The sequence below is a fragment of the Podarcis pityusensis genome (assembly GCF_964106645.2).
Source record: "Podarcis pityusensis genome assembly, chromosome: 15".
Lineage (NCBI taxonomy): Eukaryota > Metazoa > Chordata > Lepidosauria > Squamata > Lacertidae > Podarcis > Podarcis pityusensis.
In genome coordinates, this window is record NC_138040.1 from 25418360 (window position 1) to 25438030 (window position 19671).

Consider the following 19671-nt stretch of genomic DNA (forward strand, 5'->3'; position numbering starts at 1 on the left):
CCTGGTTTAGCATAGGACCTGAGCCATTTTTAAGAGTACTGTTCCCTCTTCCTCAGTTCTTCCTGCTTTAGACTATATTCCAATAGATTGCTATAACAATTGCATATGTCTTATAGTTGCATGCACAGAGAATATGGGAGCATAAAATGGGAGCCAAGCCCAGCACAACCTGCTCATTTTGCGTGCTTCCTTTCCCTTTGCAGCTGAAAATCTTGTACCATAAACTTCTGGATGAAGCAGCCATGCTCAGAGATCTTTGGCTAGCCAAGCTGTGCATCCCTGACAGAGCTGATCCTTATGATGATGTACTGATGGGGAACTATGTCAAAGCAAAACAGCAGGTAGAAGACTGGATAAATCGAATACCTCTCCAGATGATCAGTTATTTCTCATTAAAGCAGAGGTGGCTGATCTTTCTGGGATCAAGGGCTGCATTGACTTGTGGTCAGGAAACATAGTGTGGGGTTTCTGGGGGGTTGCAAAAAAAAAAAAAATTGTCATCAACCACAGAAGTTATTAGCAATTTATTTTATTTTTTTAAGCATGCTCTTTGGGCCCCTCCAGACTGGTGATTTTCAACATGCCATTGATGCAACTGTAGTATGTTACTGCTGGATTTATAATGGTAGGTACAAAGGTAAAGGACCCATGGATGGTTAAGTCCAGTCAAAGACGACTATGGGGTTGCGGCGCTCATCTCACTTTCAGGCCGAGGTAGCCGGCTTTTGTCCACAGACAGCTTTCCATGTCATGTGGCCAGCATGATCTAAACCGCTTCTGGTGCAATGGAAGACTGCGACAGAAGCCAGAGTGCACGGAAACACCATTTATGTTCCCACCACAGCGGTACATATTTATGTACTTGCACTGGTGTGTTTTTGAACTGCTAGGTTGGCAGGAGCTGGGACTGAGCAACAGGAGCTCACTCTGTCACGGGGATTTGAACTGCCAACCTTCTGATTGGCAAGCCCAAGAGGCTCAGTGGTTTAGACCACAGCGCCACCTCTTTATAATGGACCATCCATATATCACTCCACTTTATTCATTACTTTGTGATACTTCCCCAGTGTTACCACATTATTGCTGTCTGGAGGCCTGTTCTTGTGCAATAACCCACCAGTAATACACTACAGTTGCATCAGCTTAAGTGGGACAGCAATAATAGAGCAAAGAACCTCATCAGGACCTAGGGAGGATGGCAGCAGCTACTGGGAAAGGCTGAGCTTGAATCAGAAGGGAAGGTTACAGGTGAGGTGAGATGGGACATCTTCATCTGGCCCCGAACTTCTTGACCAGTTCCTGAAGTTTTGATTCCTACAGCCATGTTTGCTACTGAAACTATACTGAATAAAGCTGTCTGTCTTACAAGTAAGAGCCTCTGCCATCATGCTATGCCAGGACAGTGTGAAACAAAAGGAACCGATTTTGTGGATGATGGAATCCATGCCATGAGGGAGAAATTATCTGGTTTCATTTTAATGGGAACCTACGAAATTTGTTCTTCCCAACCTACTTGCAAACTGAAATGCAGGTATACTTCAAAACATTCTGTCCTCTAAAGTTCGTGATGCAGTTCCCCCCCCCACACACAAAATGTTTATTAAAAAGCACATACATCATAGTAGGGAAATTTGCTTGCTGAAATGCGTGAATCAGGAGAAATGCATACAAAATATAGCCCTGCTTTCATCTGAATTTTTTTAAAAGAAAAAAGAAAAACACACAAACACATGAGATGGAAGGAAGAGATAACCCCAACCAGAGAAGAATGGCAAATCAAGTTGATGGACTATGCTGAAATGGCAAAACTAACTGGGAAGCTCAGGAATCAAGAAGACAAGAAATTTTAAAAAGAATTGGAAATGTTTATAATGTATATGAAAAATCATTGTAAACAGGTCAAAACACCAGCAGGATTTTAAACACACTTGTAATGTAACAGAACATATAGATAATTTAAGAAGATGAAAAACTGGAGAAGTACTGATATGCAGTTGAAAATAGAATCAATAGGACCCATGGAAGGGATGGGGGAAAGTCAGGAGATTCAGAGTAATCTCAGTAATTAGATTGGGAATTGTTTTAGTTGTATGTTTATATTTTGGAAAATCAAATAAAAATCTGTTTCAAAAAAAGAAAAGAAAAAATGGGGTAAACTGAAGCCTGGAGAAACTGGGAGAAACTGAAATTGCCTGGTTTGGCCATCCCAATTGTGAATGTGTGGATTTAATGTTTCATTAGGCGGAGGAGGAGATTCTGCTCCGAAAGCACCTGGCCACAGAATATGAAGAAAGCGTGAGCAGGCAACTCCACTTACTGAGCCAGGACATGAAACGACGTGAGGAGCACTGGGTGGCATTTAATTCTGCTCTGCGGGAAGCCATAAGGTTGACAGAGGCCCTGGCGGAGGCTCTGTCTTCTGAGGAAGGTCAAGTCTCAGGCTCTAAATCAGCCCATCACAGGTAAGGGCCATTCTCTGCGACATGTCAAAGCTTCAGTGACATTATGACCTGGCTGTGCATTAAGACTTTATTTCAGTGTGTACTTAATGTGATCTGAGGCAGGGATGTTGAATCCTCAGGCCTGCCCCTCCCAGGACCCCCCCCCCCCCCACTCCTGGCCTCACATCTCATGGGCCCTGCTTCACACCCTCCTTGAGTGTTTTTGACTGGCTGGGATGCACCCTTGAACCCTGATAAGACCTCTTGCCAGCTTTTCTTACTTATGGGGAACTGTTTATATGCAGACCTGACTTTCCTACCTCAGAGTGGATACCCTTGTTGTTGTTTAGTCATTTAGTCGTGTCCGATTCTTCGTGACCCCATGGACCAGAGCACGCCAGGCACTCCTGTCTTCCACTGCCTCCCGCAGTTTGGTCAAACTCATGCTGGTAGCTTCGAGAACACTGTCCAACCATCTTGTCCTCTGTCATCCCCTTCTCCTAGTGCCCTCCATCTTTCCCAACATCAGGGTCTTCCCTTCTCATGAGGTAGCCAAAGTATTGGAGCCTCAGCTTCACGATCTGTCCTTCCAGTGAGTACTCAGGGCTGATTTCCTTAAGAATGGATCGGTTTGGTCTTCTTACAGTCCATGGGACTCTCAGGAGTCTCCTCCAGCACCATAATTCAAAAGCATCAATTCTTCGGCGATCAGCCTTCTTTATGGTCCAGCTCTCACTTCCATAGTTGATACCCTAAGACCATTTTATTTCTGCTTTTTGCTTCTTATTATGGTGGCTTCAGGTTATTAAGCCTCATCGATGCTGCAAGCAACCAGGTGTCCAGCACCGTCATACAGGAGACTCGTAGGCTCATGGCATGGGGCATCCTGGGAGAAGGAACGGGAGCTCACCTTGTTAACAGAGAGAGAACCAGGCTACTCACCAAGGCGGAGCTTGTAGGTAAATGTAAACTCTTAGCTTCCCAGAGGGGTTTTTCTTCATTGTGCACATCTGCACAATATGTATGCATGATTGAAATTTGTTTAATTGTGATGGCTCCCTCCCCTCCACACGCACACAAAAACGATTCATGGGAAGAGTTGTTCTGTGCAGGTAGAGAATTTGTTGTCAGATATCCCAGCCCAACGATGGAGAACTTGTGGCTATCCATCTGTGGACTCCAACTCAACCAGCCCAAGCCAGCATGGCCAGTGGTCAGGAATGGTGGGAGTTGGAGTCCAACAAAATCCAGAGGGTTACCCATCCCTTGGATCAGGCACCTCCAAACTCGGTCCTCCAGCTGTTTTGGGACTACAACTCCCATCATCCCTAGCTAACAGGACCAGTGGTCAGGGATGATGGGAACTGTAGTCTGGAAAACAGCTGGAGGGCCACGTTTGGGGATGCCTGCCTTAGATGAACTACAGTTGCCAGGAATGCCTGAGGGGCAGCCCCGTCTCTTAAGCAAGTATCCTTTGCAGAAAGTTACTCAGCTGCACCATTGAGTCTGTGTGTATCTTTCCATTGCTCTTCCAGGATCAGATGGCTCTGTGAAGGCGCACGATGTCCTGCACCAGGATGCTACCACTGGACTGATAACGCCCAGCCATGGTGCTGTCATGCTGCTGGCCAATCAGTCCATGGAGCCTGTATCTGCCCACCACTTCCTGCACCCTGACACAGGAAGATTGCTCCCGATAGCTGGGAATGTTGGCTTCGACCCAGTCAACTCTAAGCTGATCCCTGTGGTTGATTTAGCACCTGGTAAGAGCCACGGTTCTTCTATAACTCCATTAATCGGCCCTATGTGGAGGTGCTAGCTTGCGTACTGTTGCTGAACCACCATCACATTGTAACCTGTAACCAATCATGAACTGGTGGTTGCCCAACCCATGCACCTAGAGCTGCCATATGTAGAGGAAGATCATTGGACCATCTGCTCTGAGTTACACCGTTTCCCCAAAGATTTAGATGGGGATCTTTCCACCCAAGGTCCTGTCCTGTCTCCAGCTGGGGGCACAGAGTCCAGGTACACCAAGCCACATACCTACCAGCATCAGCCTGAGATCTAGGAAGCAAAGTCAGCTCAAACAAAGGGCATGTTGCAGCAATGGCAGGTCAGGCAAAGCAGAGAGTAAGTTCAGATCAGCAATGGCAGGCAAAGCAGAGGTCAGCATCCACATGTAGCTGATTGGAAAGGTTCTGCCTACTTTTGCCTCTGACTCCACCCACCAGTGGCACATGGCCCCCTAAAAGGTTGCACAGAGGGAAATGAGAATTGTTACTCCCCATCCCCCAGTCTAGGCTGTGGGGATGTTAAGGATTGTAGGAAAGGATATATTGAATAAATAGTATCCTTCCTTGTCTCGCATTAGTGAGTGATGTAGCAAAGCAAATTCCCCTTAATATAGCTGGAAGCTAATTTGCAGATTTATTTCAATCTCTTGTTTTTGTTTAGTCGTTTAGTCGTGTCCCACCCTTCGTGACCCCATGGACCAGAACACGCCAGGCACTTCTGTCTTCCACTGTCTCCCGCAGTTTGGTCAAACTCATGTTAGTAGCTTCGAGAACACTGTCCAGCCATCTCATCCTCTGTCGTCCCCTTCTCCTTGTGATCTTTCCCAACATCAGGGTCTTTTCCAGGGAGTCTTCTCTTCTCATGAGGTGGCCAGAGTATTAGAGCCTCAGCTTCAGGATCTGTCCTTCCAGTGAGCACTCAGGGCTGATTTCCTTAAGAATGGAGAGGTTTGATGTTCTTGCAGTCCATGGGACTCTCAAGAGTCTCCTCCAGCACCATAATTCAAAAGCATCAATTCTTTGGCGATCAGCCTTCTTTATGGTCCAGCTCTCACTTCCATACATCACTACTGGGAAAACCATAGCTTTAACTATATGGACCTTTGTTGGCAAGGTGATGTCTCTGCTTTTTAAGATGCTGTCTAGGTTTGTCATTGCTCTTAGTTAAGATTATTTCCTGATGTCCTGGTGTTCCTCTTCAATCTCTTAGTTAAGGTTATTTCCTGGTGTCCCCTTTTATAGCTCCTAAAAGAATAAAGACACGAAAGTCTTTCTGAGTAAAGTAACAAAACGTTTACTCACATTTCAGTTCACTTTATGATCCCTGAAAGGCAGGCTTTTCTTAGTAGTTACATAAGAGACAGTGAGTTCATCTCATATGGAGATTGAACTCATGTGCTGCTGGCTGAGAGCCAGCAGACAGCAAAATTACATTAAGACAACAAAATGGCTGCAGGAGAGCAGCATGGCAGCAAAAGATAGAACAAGACAACATTGGAACAAGACAACTTCAAGACTAGACTGTGACTGAGAAAATGGCTGCGTGAATCAGCTCTTTTATGGAGTCAGCCAGGGCCACGCCCATCTCCCAGGTCACATGCAGGGGGAGGAAGCTCCACACCAGTGGAACAGAAAGCTACACTGACTGGATGTCCCCTGGCTGTGCCCACTCTAGGGAAATAAGGAATGTCACATTTGACTGCATCAATGGATTATATCCCACATAGACTGTAACCACCTTTGGTTTCTCTGCTTAGGGGAGATTCGTCACTCGGAAGTTCCCATCTTGCCCTATGTCCCATATCCCGTGTGTCTCCACTCTGGCCTACCAGTGAAGACTCGCCTGCCAGTCCTACAGCCTGAGAAAGTGTTTAAATTGGGAGGCCTCATGCAAGACCCAGCGACGGGGATCGAGGTGCCAATACTTGCCGTTACCATTCACCCCCAAACTGGCCAGAAGCTGTCTTTGGGTGGGACATACCTGAATCCTCTAACAGGAACAGTGACGCCTCTTGAATTGGGGGGGCCTATGAGGTTCCCAGAAGGAGGGAGGATTGTTCCAATCCTTGGAGTCAGTTTGGATAATAACACGGGTAAGTGTTGTGTTCTGTTCTCTTGGTTTCATCTACCTGGCTTGCTTCTGGAAGAAAGAGAAACAGCGGGGAGGATAGGTCAATGGCAGGACACCTGCTTGGCATGCAGAAGGTCACTGATTCCATTCCCAGCATCTCCAGGTAGGGCTGGGAGAGACGCCTGCCTGAAACCCTGGGGAGCCGCTGCCAGGCAGTGTAGACCATACTGAGTCAGATGGATCAATGGTCTTGATGCAGTTTGAGGAAACATCCTATGCCTTAAAGGATGGATCTTAGGTCAGTGGGAGAGCATTTGCTTTCCATGTCGAAGGTCACAGATTTGATCCCCAGTATTTCCATCTAGGGGTGGGAATGTCCCGCTGGGAAACTAGGAGACCCACTGCCAGTCAGAATAGGCAGCATTAGGCTAGATGGACAAACAGTCTGACTCAGTATAAGGCAGGTTCATCTGTAAGATTGGGATGTCTCTGCAGTGCAGGCAGAAGGTCACTATGCTGGGCTATGTCTCAACCACAGATGGTCATCTGGCAACCAGCAGGCAAGACCCAGCTCCCCAAAATCCCTATCCAGCCCCTAGTAGTTTTTCCTGCATTGTCCTTATACCAGCCTTCAGGTTTATCCTACTGGCAGGTACCGTTCACTGGAACATAGGAAGCCGTCTTATACCAAGTCAAGTCCATCTAGTGCCCTACTGTCTTCACTGCCTGGCAGTAGCTCTCCTGAGGTAGGGAGTCCTTCTCAGGTCATTTGGGCTTGAACTCAGGATCTTCTGCAGGCAAATCAGATGCTTTGTTTCTGAGCTACAGCACCATAAAACACCGGTCCTGAAAGACCTACATTGGCTCCCACTACATTTCCGAGCACAATTCAAAGTGTTGGTGCTGACCTTTAAAGCCCTAAACAGCCTTGGCCCAGTATACCTGAAGGAGCAACTCCTCCCCCATCATTCAGCCAGGACACTGAGGTCCTCCTTTGAGGGTATTCTGCTGGTTCCTTCACCACGAGAAGTGAGGTTACAGGGAACCAGGCAGAGGGCCTTCTCGATAATGGCGCCCTCCCTGTGGAACACCCTCCCTTTGGATGTCAAGGAAATAAACAACTATCTGACTTTTAGAAGACATCTGAAGGCAGCCCTCTATCAGGAAGTTTTAAATGTTTGATGTTTAGTATGTTCTGATATATGCTGTGAGCCACCCAGAGTGGCTGGGGAAACCCAGCCAGATGGGTGGGGTATAAATAATGAATTATTATTATTATTATTATTATTATTATTATTATTATTATTATTTCCCCTTCTGCTTCCTCTTCTGTCTGTGGTCAGGCCAAGACATTTTGCTGCCTGAGGCAAAGGTCAAGATAGCACCTTCCCCAATGCCGTGCAGAGAAACCAAGTAGACAGGCATCAGTGGTTGAAGGTCACATGACAGCATCCTCCACAACACTTGAAAGCATCATGGTACCTTAGTGGGCATGTAGCAAGCTATGAGGCACACATAACTCTGCCCTCCTACATTTTGATGCTAACCCCAGCATCTGCCACCTGAGGCAGCTGGTTGTTTTATGGTAGGGCAAGCCCTGCCTGTGTGTTGGAGATGGTAGGTGGGCCATTAGCCCTTCAAGATGCTGGCTATTAATGACTCCATCAAACGCCTTGGTTTCTACCACTGCCATCTTGATGTTGAATGATAAGCCACAGGTGATGGGCATGTAGAACTTAATAGGTGACACACTCCAAATCAAAAAGTCTCTGAGAGAAACTGTTGATTTAGAAGTATTATTTCAGAAGCTAAAAAAGAAAATCAATAACCACCCCAGCCTTTTCGTGAAGATATTCTAGAAAGAGTGAGAGAGATGAAATTAAAGCTATGATTGATTACTCTTAAGAGGTGCTGCCTTCATTAATTGAACAGCTGAGGCAAATTTGACTTTCTTGGAAGTAGTTCAGTTGATCGATTAATGTAATAAACAGCGCATTAAAATGGGTCTGTTAGAGTCTTCCAGCTCAGCTTAGTAAGCATTTTTCACTCTGTTCAGTTTTGTATCAGTGATGTTAGAAAATGAGATGAACAGATTCCTCATTTTCCTCCGGTCTCTGTCAACTCCATGGTAATGACAGGATGAAGACATCCAGAAATTAGGGAGAGGGCAGACTGAGGGCCTCCTAAGCTCCAGCTCCAACTCAGTTTATCCTAACTTCTTTGTCTAAACTAGGCTCCAGGCTCAAAGAGTTTTTTCCTCCCAGTTAGTATATGATCCACTTTGTGTCTCCTACTTGTATTAGTAAATAGAGCTGGTCTTTCTCTTTGACCAACCGATGTGAGGTGTTAAAATTAGGTCATGATTCTTCATTCCCTCAACTTCGGGTAACTTTTTCTGGTTCAGACAAAAAAGGCAGAAAGAAACTGTGCGTGCTAGAAATGAGATTTATTCCAGGCCTGACATGTTTGAAACAAATCCTTCCTTGGGGCACTATAAATATACAAACCACATACAAAGCAAATGGGATATCGAGTGCATAAGATAATAACTCAGTTCTGTGGTTGGTTGATCCTGGCTCAGAAACAAGAGTGAAGCATCACTCCAAGGCCTACCCATTTCCTGATTTGTCTCAGTTCTGCTCCATGGGCATCCAAATATTCTTTTCTGTGACTGAGGAGAAGCCTCACGAACCTGAACCTGCCTAATCTGTATTTTCTCAAACAATATGTGATTCAAAACACAGCCATCCTTTGAAATACTCACTTCTCATAATTTGGCATTGCAATTCTTCAGCCAAGTAATTTGTACAAAAATGCATATACTAGGGCTAAAGTGTAAGTGAAAATAGTACAGTGGTACCTCGGGTTAAGTACTTAATTTGTTCTGGAGGTCCGTACTTAACCTGAAACTGTTCTTAACCTGAAGCACCACTTTAGCTAATGGGGCCTCCTGCAGCCGCCGCGCCGCCAGACCACAATTTCTGTTCTCATCTTGAAGCAAAGTTCTTAACCTGAAGCACTATTTCTGGGTTAGCGGAGTCTGTAACCTGAAGCGTATGTAACCTGAAGTGTATGTAACCCGAGGTACCACTGTACACAAAAATGCATAAGGTTAGGGGAAATGGCTTTGCAAAAATGGGTATATTAGAATCAAGATTGTAAGGCAGAGCAACTTTCATGAGGAATTTTCTGGAAAGAAAAAAATCACAAATTGATGTGGAAATGTTGAACTTCCACATCACATTTAACTTCCTGTTCCCCTCCCCTTCCTTCCTTCCTTCCTTCCTTCCTTCCTTCCTTTCTTTCTTTCTTTCCAACTGTTTAAACCAATTCATGAACCAAGAAACCTATACATTGACCACTAATAATGAAACTTATGTTGTAGATATTTTTCCACGTTTACTATGTTATTTTTGTGATATACAAATGACACGAGAAAACTTGGTATACTTGTTTGTATAACATTATTCTTGTTTATAAAACCCAATAAAAAATAAAAATAAAAACTGTAACTTCCTGTGACAAATCTTATTGTTTACTGTGTAAGGGAGTTGAATTGAAAACTAGTTGTGTTGTAAATATCAGGCCTTTGAGTGAAAGGCCCTATTCAAATAAAGCATTGAAATGGAACATGAACCTGAACCTTATGTGGGAAGGTGAATATCCAGATTAACTCTTTTTTCTTTCTTTGCTCGTCTCTTAAATGCAGGAGACCTCATTCCAGTGGGAGGCCTCCATGGGCCCTCAGAGAACGTCCTCCTTATAGGGGATTCCTTTAAGGAGCCACTGAGTGGGAGGGTTGCCCGTGTCCAAGGCATTTGCCTTCAGCAAGACAAGATGGCCGCTCACGCAGGGGGCTATCAGGCGGTATTGGACGCCAACCTCCTTGTAGCTCAGATCCACGTGGCTCAATCACTAAGAGAGTATAAGGACGCCATTTGTGAGGACCTGTGCTCTGCTGGAGATAGGCAGAAAGCCCTCAAAGCCGCAGAAGAAGACATGAAAAGAGTACTCTCCGAGGTGCTGGATTATTTGTTGTACCAGCTAAGAACCCTAGAGAAGCAACGGGGCCACGCATCAGTTCTCAAGAGCACTGGCGGCAAGCTGGGTAGGTGCTCTGAATTACAACTGTGTTGTTCTACATCCTTCTGTAGAAATGAATCCCTGCCAGTTACTGTTCCGTACAAATCAGTCTGTACTTGAAGTTCCACAGGTGTTAAGTTGTGGGTGAACATATCAGACGACACAGCGATTCTTCAAACAGCTCTTGTTTATTCAGAGGCCAGGCCAGAACTGAGCTGAAGTGCTCAGTCAGCCTGCTTATATAGACCTCCAGTACAACGTTACTGTAGCAACTTTCTAAAACTATCCAATCACTGAACGTCACTTTTGATCCTTCATTTGCATAACTATCTACAGTATCCCCTGCTGGCCCAGGGTGAGAACTTCAGTACATAACAACAGGTGCAGCCTTTGCTCAAAGCAATCCTGTGGGGCAGTGGTTTTCAACCCTGGGGTGCCTTGAATGATGGTCAGGGGATGCTGCGGGCAACACTGACCTCTGTCCTTCTTTCTTCCCCTCCCTTGTCTGATGCCCTTTCTTGTCTCTACCTCCCAAAAGCTTGCACAGTTGTTTGCAGCAGCCCTGGCTACAAACTCCCCAGATGGATGGTGCCACTGGGAGGCACTTCTCTTTGGGGTGGGGGGCAGCTCAGGTAACAGGACAGTAGCAGTGGCTGCCCGGAGGACTCCCAAGGAGACAGGAGAAGAGAGGAGGCTGAAGGAACCCTCCACAAGGGAGGATGTTTAAAAAAGTGTGAGAGGCTGCCAGCTCTGCAGGCAAGGGGTAACACAACTGGGCTCCTGTGCCCCACAGGGGTGCCGCAGAAAGAATGTAGTTGGTCAAGGGAGCCGTGGACCCCAAAAGTTTGAAAACCTCTGCTGTGGGGGATGTGGTGCAATGTGAGTTGTATCTACACACTGCACAACATGCTAATAGTTGGCCCACTGAAATTAGCAGACATAGATAACTTCCACTGGGTTTACTGCAAGTACAATCCTGTGTCTATGTATGGAACACTATAAAATGCAACATGGTGCAGTGATTAGAGTATTGGGTTAAGGATGGAAAAATCTGTCCATTTGGGTTTCTTAATTTTAGAGTCAGTTTTCCAGACATCAGCATCAATTTGTGTGTTTTTTCCTCTAAACAATTTCATTAAAATTCATCAGAATTTTTAGGGTGCGTGTCCCCTAACATACACATCTTTGCAAGCAATTTTCCATAAGAACATGCATTTTTGTATGCTCTTTCCCTGAATATACACAGTACAATAACACATTCTTGGGTCAGGGAGCTGCATTGCAAAATGTGGAAGTGGGCAAATTTGGAAGAAAAGTTTCAATTTGCACATTGTTTTGGGAAGGGTAGATTAGGTAAGTTTGCAAGAAAATATGTACCAAAAGAAATTTCACTCCTCAGGCCCAAATCCCTGCTCAGTTGAGAACCTCACTGGATGACCATGTACTAATAACTCTCTCTGAGCCTTGCCAACCTCACATGAGAGCCAGTGTGGTGTAGTGGTTAAGAGCGGTGGAGTCGTAATCTGGTGAACCAGGTTCGATTCCCCGCTCCTCCACATGCAGCTGCTGGGTGACCTTGGGCTAGTCACACTTCTCTCTCAGCCTCACTCACCTCACAGAGTGTTTGTTGTGGGGGAGGAAGGGAAAGGAGAATGTTAGCCGCTTTGAGACTCCTTAGGGTAGTGATAAAGCGGGATATCAAATCCAAACTCTTCTCTTCTAAAAGGATGAGGACGAAGAAAAGAAACATGCACACTGCCCCTTTAAGAAGTTGTAAAATAAACGGGTAACAGAGAAATAAGCAACATACAAATTCTCCTTCTTTCCATATACATACACCCAAATTCACCTATTGTCATGATGATGGGCATTTGCTAATACAGTATTCATACTGACTTGGCTATCCTTTCGCTATCTCAACCAAATTAGGGATGATCAAATATCCCAGCACAGAACTCTGGATCCCTGCCGTCTTTGGGATGAAAATCCCGGATCCAGGAGGTTCTGATTTGATGGTGCCCATCCTTGGAGTTGAATGTGACTGGAAGACAGGGCAGCCAATGCCGTTAGCTGGGACCATGGAAGATGCAGATGGGAAAGGTGAGGGCTAACACTTTGGACTGGAAGCTCCCCGCAGCAGGAAGGAAAGTGAGCAGGTGACGCACAGTCAGCTACAGGGAGGTGGTGTCATGCTTAGCAGCAGTACAAGAAGACGATCTCTGATTTGTTGCTCCTAATGCTGTATTATTTTATTGTGTTCTTGGATAGCTGAAAGTTGGGGGCAGTGCTTGATTTTTCAGAGGATGGGTGCCATGATGTTACTGTTAGCATAGGTAAAGGTAAAGGGACCCCTGACCATTAGGTCCAGTCGTGACCGACTCTGGGGTTGCGGCGCTCATCTCGCTTTATTGGCCGAGGGAGCTGGCATACAGCTTCCGGGTCATGTGGCCAGCATGACTAAGCCACTTCTGGCGAACCAGAGCAGCGCACGGAAACGCCGTTTACCTTCCCACAGGAGCGGTACCTATTTATCTACTTGCACTTTGACGTGCTTTCGAACTGCTAGGTTGGCAGGAGCAGGGACTGAGCAATAGGAGCTCACCCCATCGCGGGGATTCGAACCACCAACCTTCTGATTGGCAAGTCCTAGGCTCTGTGGTTTAACCCACAGAGCCACCCGTGTCCCTTACTGTTAGCATACAAAGCCATTTAACAGATTGGGACCAGTTTACTTAAGGGATTTCCTTACCCCACTTCATTCTGTGGAGCTGCCACTATTACAAGTGCCGCATAAAATTTGTTCCACTCTTGCAAGAAATCAATCTTTTAGTGTGGCGACACCTACACATTGGGCCTCTCCCTCTTTCATAATACTAGAACTCAGGGCCATTCAATGAAGGTGAATATGGGAAGATTCAGGACAGACAAAAGGAAATGCTTTTTTTCATGCATTGTAGCAGTAGACTATGGAATCCCACAAGATATACCCATGGCCACCAAACTGGAAGGCTTTAAAAGAGGATTCGACAAATGCATGGCAGATACAGCTGTCAGTGACTACTAGCCCCAATGGCTATGTTCACCCTCCACTGTTTGAGACAGGATGCTGGGAATCCCAAGTTTGGACACTGCTGTTGAATTTGGGTCCTATTTGCAGGCTTTCCAGAAGCTTCCGGGAAGGATAGGATGCTGAGTTTAGATGGGTCTTTGGCCTGATGAAGCAGGACTCTTATGTTCTTCTGTTAAGTAGGAAATATATATGCAGTTGTCTAGTGGGGAAGGTGGAATGAGTGGAGACTGTGGTCCCATAGTGAAGCCCTTTGTGGTTCAAATCATGGTCTAGAATGAATGGGGTAGAATCCAGAAACATTAAGGATGTAGCAGCCCGCTGCAAAAAGCAACAACACAAAAAATACGCTTCTCACAATGGTATGGGTTTAATCATGCTTCAGAGTTTTCTGACTTCATGCTCATAAAAACTCACATTAATACCCACTTAGGCTTGATGGTTTGGCTCTGACTCCTTGCAGGTCTTGTTCCACTCGCTGTTGGCTTCAGAACTGTGGATCCCATAACAGGCGAGACTGGTCCAGTCATTGGGGCTCAAATTAACCCTTGGACAAATGCTGTCATTCCTGTGGTCCAGTCCCTGGGAAACTTACCAAGAGGAAATCCAGACCCGGAACTGGTAACTCCCATTCCAAGTTATTATTATTATAAAGGAGAGGGGGAAGGGGGGTTGTTATTTGTCAAACTCCTTTCTGATTCGTGCAGCCTGTTATGGGAAATCATTGTTTTTACAGCTGGTTGCTTTGGAGAAGGAAATAAATGCCAAGCAAGCATACTGGCACTGCCAGCGGGCAAAAGAAGAGGAGCTCTTTAAAGAGCTGGATTTTATATGTCTGGATGTCTTGGATGCAGCCAAGGAGGGGAAAATGAAAAAGGTGCACGTTGGCTTTACCTGCAATACCTGCTGCGAAATTAGAAGAGTGCTCTGGCCCTCTGCCCTGTATGCATGCTGGGCTTATTCCCCTGGGCTGGGGTAGCAGCACTTCAACAGACCATCACGTCCTTGTTAAAGACAGATTCTCCCCACCTATAGATAGGAAGCTGCCTTAGAGCAACTCAGGCCACTAATCCATCAAGCTCAGCATTATTGTCATGGGCTGGTTGGACACAGAGGAATGTAGGAAGGAACGAGCTGGGAAATCCCCAAGGGAGGAAGGCTCAGGGCCCGGGGAGTAGCGGTGGGATGACGATGAGTGGTCGGAGGGAGAAGACTGGGAAGAGCAAGTATCGGAAACTAAAGGAGTAACAGGGTTTAGTGAGCAGGGAGAGTCTGTGATAGAGCGAAGTCCAGAATCAGAGGCAGAAGCTGAAGCAGGAGAGTAGAGAGGCCAAGAGGCAGAGATGAGTCAGGCTGGGGAAGAGTCACAGATATCTCCCCCTCCTGCTGTGACAAGCTCCCCTCCCACCACCACCCCTTGTCTCCCAGAACTAGAAGAGGCATGAAAAGGGCACAGGAGAGATTAGTGACTCACAGTCACAGTCTCCGACTGCTTGGGGAAAACCCAGGACATGAGGGAACTTAGGCTTTTGTGGGTGTTAGAACAACCACGAGGACCTCTTCAACTAAAAATAAAATAAGATCCCAGTCCTTATGATTCTGCATAAAGGGCTGAATGAAACACGTATATAGGAAACCACCTTATACTGAGTCCAGTAACAGTTACATCCAGTCCAGTATTTCCTGCACTGACTGGCAGTGGCTCTGGAGGAGGCGGTTTTTCCCAGCCCTACCTGGAGATGAATTGGGATGACTTTCTGCATGCAAAGCATATTTTAGCTTAATTCTCTTTATCTCCCCTCCCCCTTGCAGTTAAGGTATAGGATCAAATTAAGACCTGCTGATGAAATCTATCACCTGCTGGAAGAATCCTCTGCCCAGGAAACTCAAAGGAGAGCTAGCAGAGATCAGAACATGCTGTGGGATACAGAACAGTCTCTGAGGATGAGAGGTATGGAGGCACAGCTTCTGGCTATTGCGTTTGTGTGGCTGTCTTGAACTACAGCTGAGCTGAAGTTTCTCACAAGACAGTTCCCTTGGAAAATATCTGAGATGTTTCCTTTCCCCTTAGAAAAAGACACATTTACAGAATTTTCTCCACTGTTTGTTGTTGGTTGGTTGGTTGCAGGGGGGCCCCTCCCACCCCACTCAACCCCCCCACCCCATAATCCTCTGGGCCTCAATTTCCCCAGCTATGCCCTAGAGCAGCGCAGTTGCATCAAGCTCTTCTGTAAAATGTCCTTGCTGAGCTTCTAACGGTGTTACTCATTGAGACGATTGTGTTTTGGTGACTCCAGTTGACAAGGACGAGAGAGACCAGGAAGGCAGAGTTCGGCTTTTGCTCAGGAAGATGCTGGAGAAACTGGTCCAGTTCGTCCGGAGGATGCAGCTAGAAGAAGGACGGATCCAGATGCAGTTGAAGGAGGCAGAACGGCAGTGGAGCAGAGGCTTGCACATGGAAGAGGCCATTAGAGAGAAATCCAGAAAGGTGAGGTCACCACCTGTTCCCCAACATAATCTGCCATGATCTGGCTTTGATGTACTGTACATTAAAAACCCTGATTTCTGTGTCTCCGGTGGTATAGTGCGGGGAAGAATGCAGGTGGGTACAACTCCAGTGCTTTTCTTAGAGAAGAGGTGGTCACAGCATCTGTTAGAGTGCCAGGGCAATTTACAGAGTCTTCTTGCTCCAGCAAGTGAGTGAGCAGATAATGTGGCTTTCAAGTTGGCTTGCGGTGATGAGAGATTAGCATAAGGCAAGTCAGAAAATGAAGCAAATCATCAAGTACTTCTCTGGGTACTTCTTTCCTTTTCTTTGATGGGGTCCCTTCTTCACACACCCTCAAAGATTTCTGGGAACTATGGTTGCCTAAGGGTGCTGGAATTGCAGGTCTGTAGTGAGTAAACTCCAATTCCCAGGATTCTTTGGGGGAAGCAATGTATCTGAATGTGCTTTAAATAAATGACATATATGGGTAACACTTTTTTGCCTGTCCTTTGCATTTCTGTTTGAAACTCTGAATTATCATAATAGCATTATAGGTTTTGCGTGCCAGAGTGTGTGGGCGCTAGCCATTAAGGAACAAAGGCTGGATTGACCAGTCATTAACCCATCAATGCAAGTCACTGATAAAACAGAAGACTCTGCTGGGCACAGAGAGGGAGGTTGCCAGGGTTACAGTGGGAAATAATGGAGGCAGAAGGAGAAGTTGTGTTTTGGCAAGGTTTTTTGGGGGAAGAAGCAGCAGGAAGTAGGCAGAACCGGGTTGTACCCAGAGACCAGGGAGCATGGCTTTCCTCTGCTCAGGACCCAAGCTTGATGAAGTTATGGAGAAGAAACAGGAGGCACTCTTGAGGTATGATATTCTGCACTCTCTCCATCAGTGTCTATATGTGTAAATAAAACCATACATCTCAAAGACACTGCAGTCTCTACTGTGCCTAATTTTCAAGAAGGAAACGCAACTCTGGAACCTCCTGGAATCTTGCTAACACTCAGCAGAGATTGGGGGTGGCACATAACAATAATGTCTAAAGTAGCACATGATAGGAAAGCAGGTAATGAACAACCAAGCATGGGATTGTCTCCAACTAAGTTCTACTCAGAGCAGACACAGCAAAAGCAATGGACTGGAGTTAGCCATGATCAAGCTCAAAAACAATTTTAAAAAATGGTTGTGCATCATATCTGTGGCCACCAAAAGATGGGTCCCAAATTTTCTGGTAACATTTTGCTGCATGATCCATGTTAACATTTTGCAACACAAAAATCTCGGCAGTCACATTTCTTGATGCTTAATGCTGCTCTTAAGCAAGATGGTGGGAATGGGAAGAAGTGGTTGAGATCATCCCTGCTTCTCTGCCTTCTTCCAGATCACACTGCAGCTTGTAGCTGGATTCCAGGAACACATTGCAAAGCAGCAGACCAGCGTGGAGAGTGCCCACTGCAGGCTGGAATATTTCCGAATATTATCAGATACGCTGGCCCTACAGACAAAGGTATGCCGTTTTTGTGAACATAGGTAGCAAATTGAAAACCAACTTACTACCAGGTGTGTCTATGGGCTCTTCTGGACTGTCACCGTTTTGGGGTGGGATTCATTCATAGGTTGCACAGCTTAGGTCCAAGCTATCTGAAAGACCTTATTCCCTCATATGCACCTGCCAGGGTTATGAGATCTTCAGGGGAAGCCCTTCTCTTGGTCCTGACTCCCTCACAGGCTCACTTGGGCCTTCTCAGTGGCTGCTCTGACTTTGGAATCCCTCCCTATAGAAGCTAGACTGGCTGCCTCCTTGTTGTCATTCCACTGGCAGGTGAAGACTTTTTTGTTCCAGTAGGCTTTTGGGAACTAACTGCTTTTAATGAAAAGGCTGATGCCATGCTGTTTTTATTGTGATTATTGGTATGACTTTAATAGATTGTGTGTGTGTGTGTGTGTGTGTGTGTGTGTAATTCTATCAATGTTTAATTGATTTTTAATGGTTGATTTTCTATGTTTTAAGCAGTACTTATTTTTATTTGTAAGCTGCACTGAGTTTTGTCCATATATATATTAGTAGTAGTAACAACAACAACAACGTGCATTGGGAGTTCTTGCGCAACAAACCTGCTTCCCCAAAAGATCAAACTTTTTGCAATAAGAAAAGTGATGGGGAAATAAACTGGAAAGTGTGGGATAAACTTTGCTTGATGAAACGTCTTCTAATCTGTGGTGCAATCACACCTGAATACTGCACAAAGTTCAGGTTGCCTCACCCTGAAAAAGGATACTGTAAAGCTATTTTTTTTTTATTAAAAAAAAAAAAGGTTCAGGGAGGGGCAACCAAGAAGATCAAGGGATGGAACAGCTCCCGTATCAGGAAAGATTACAGCACACTGGGGGCTTTTTAGTTCAGAGAAAAGGCAAGTAAGAGGCAACACGATAGGAATGTATACAGTTACATACCCGCTAATATTTCTCTGGTGAAAATAGGGACAACCTATTTAAATTGCTGCTGCTGCTGCTGCTGCTGCTGTTGTTATCATCATCATCATTATTATTATACCCCGTCCATCTGACTGGGTTGCCCCTGCCACTCTGGACAGCTTCCAAGATATATAACAAAACATTAAAAAACAATTAAAAAACTTCCCTATACAGGGCTGCCTTCAGATGGCTTGGGGGTCGCATAACTCCATACTCTCCAAAATTTCTCTGATGAAAATAGGGACATCCTAAGGAAAAGTGGGATATTCCGGGATCAAATCAAAAACCGGGACAGATTCTGTAAATCCAGGACTGTCCCTGGAAAATAGGGACACTTGAAGGATCTGCAGTTATGCTCGGTGTGGATGAAGTTGAATGCTAGAAGATTCAGTACAGAGAAAAGGAAATACTTCTTTACACAGTGCATACTGTAGATAATGATGGAATCTGCTCCCATAGCAGGAAGTGATGGCCACCAACTTTGATGGCTTTAAAAGAGGATTAGGTGAAATTATGGAGCCTAAGGTTCTCAGTAGCCACTAGCCCTGGTGGCTATTTTCTACTTCCACTGTTGGAGGCAATATGTGTCCGAATACCAGTTGCTGCATTTGGGTCTGGCTTGTGGGTTTCTCACAGGCATCTGGTTGGCTGCAGTAAGAACAGGATGCTAGAGTAGATGTTCTGGTGACCCTGCCAGCACCTTTCTTCATATGTTCTTAGACTCCTTGCAAACAAATCAGAATGAATGCTCATTAAACAGCTAATATTGTCTGATCTTCCTGCAAACAAATTAGGATGAATGCTCAGTCATCTGGAAGCTTCCTAAAAGCTTAACCCAAGGATGATCACATGCTGCAAAAATAAAGGTTTTCCCTGGATTGGGTTTATTCATATTATTCACCACTCAAAGAGTTGCTTCTTTTACTGGTTCCTATAGCTGGGTTTAACCCTGTGAAAAATTCAAGTGGCAAATGTTTGCTGAGAGTTAATCTTCTTCTCTGTCTCAGGACCTTCTCTCCGGTTCATCCCAGTGTTTTCTGAACTACCCGGGTGCAAAATTCTACAGCATGGCCGGCACTGCCCATGGAAGTTGGGAAGTCATCAATCGGAAACTGATCCCACTCCTCAAGTCTGTGGTTCAGACTCTGGAGGAGAACAAAAGGGGTCCCTTGTCTCCTGAGATGCTTCTGGGTCTGGGATCAGGAGAAGGTGTGGTCTGCTGTTTCCATGGTCTTTGCAATGCTTG

General features: G+C 45.6%; 1 protein-coding gene across 1 annotated transcript in view; it reads left to right on the forward strand.

The window, feature by feature from the left end:
• The window catches only part of LOC308464231 (uncharacterized protein), a 49328-nt gene that overhangs the window by 3528 nt on the left and 26129 nt on the right, over positions 1 to 19671 (forward strand). Inside the window, exons 4-16 of the mRNA XM_080983356.1 lie at positions 204 to 341; positions 2242 to 2462; positions 3243 to 3400; positions 3977 to 4204; positions 5995 to 6330; positions 10018 to 10416; positions 12321 to 12491; positions 13922 to 14079; positions 14195 to 14335; positions 15271 to 15409; positions 15756 to 15946; positions 17332 to 17457; positions 19433 to 19634. Coding sequence (XP_080839482.1) covers positions 204 to 341; positions 2242 to 2462; positions 3243 to 3400; positions 3977 to 4204; positions 5995 to 6330; positions 10018 to 10416; positions 12321 to 12491; positions 13922 to 14079; positions 14195 to 14335; positions 15271 to 15409; positions 15756 to 15946; positions 17332 to 17457; positions 19433 to 19634 — 2608 coding nt within the window. The remainder of the gene's footprint in view (positions 1 to 203; positions 342 to 2241; positions 2463 to 3242; positions 3401 to 3976; positions 4205 to 5994; positions 6331 to 10017; positions 10417 to 12320; positions 12492 to 13921; positions 14080 to 14194; positions 14336 to 15270; positions 15410 to 15755; positions 15947 to 17331; positions 17458 to 19432; positions 19635 to 19671) is intronic.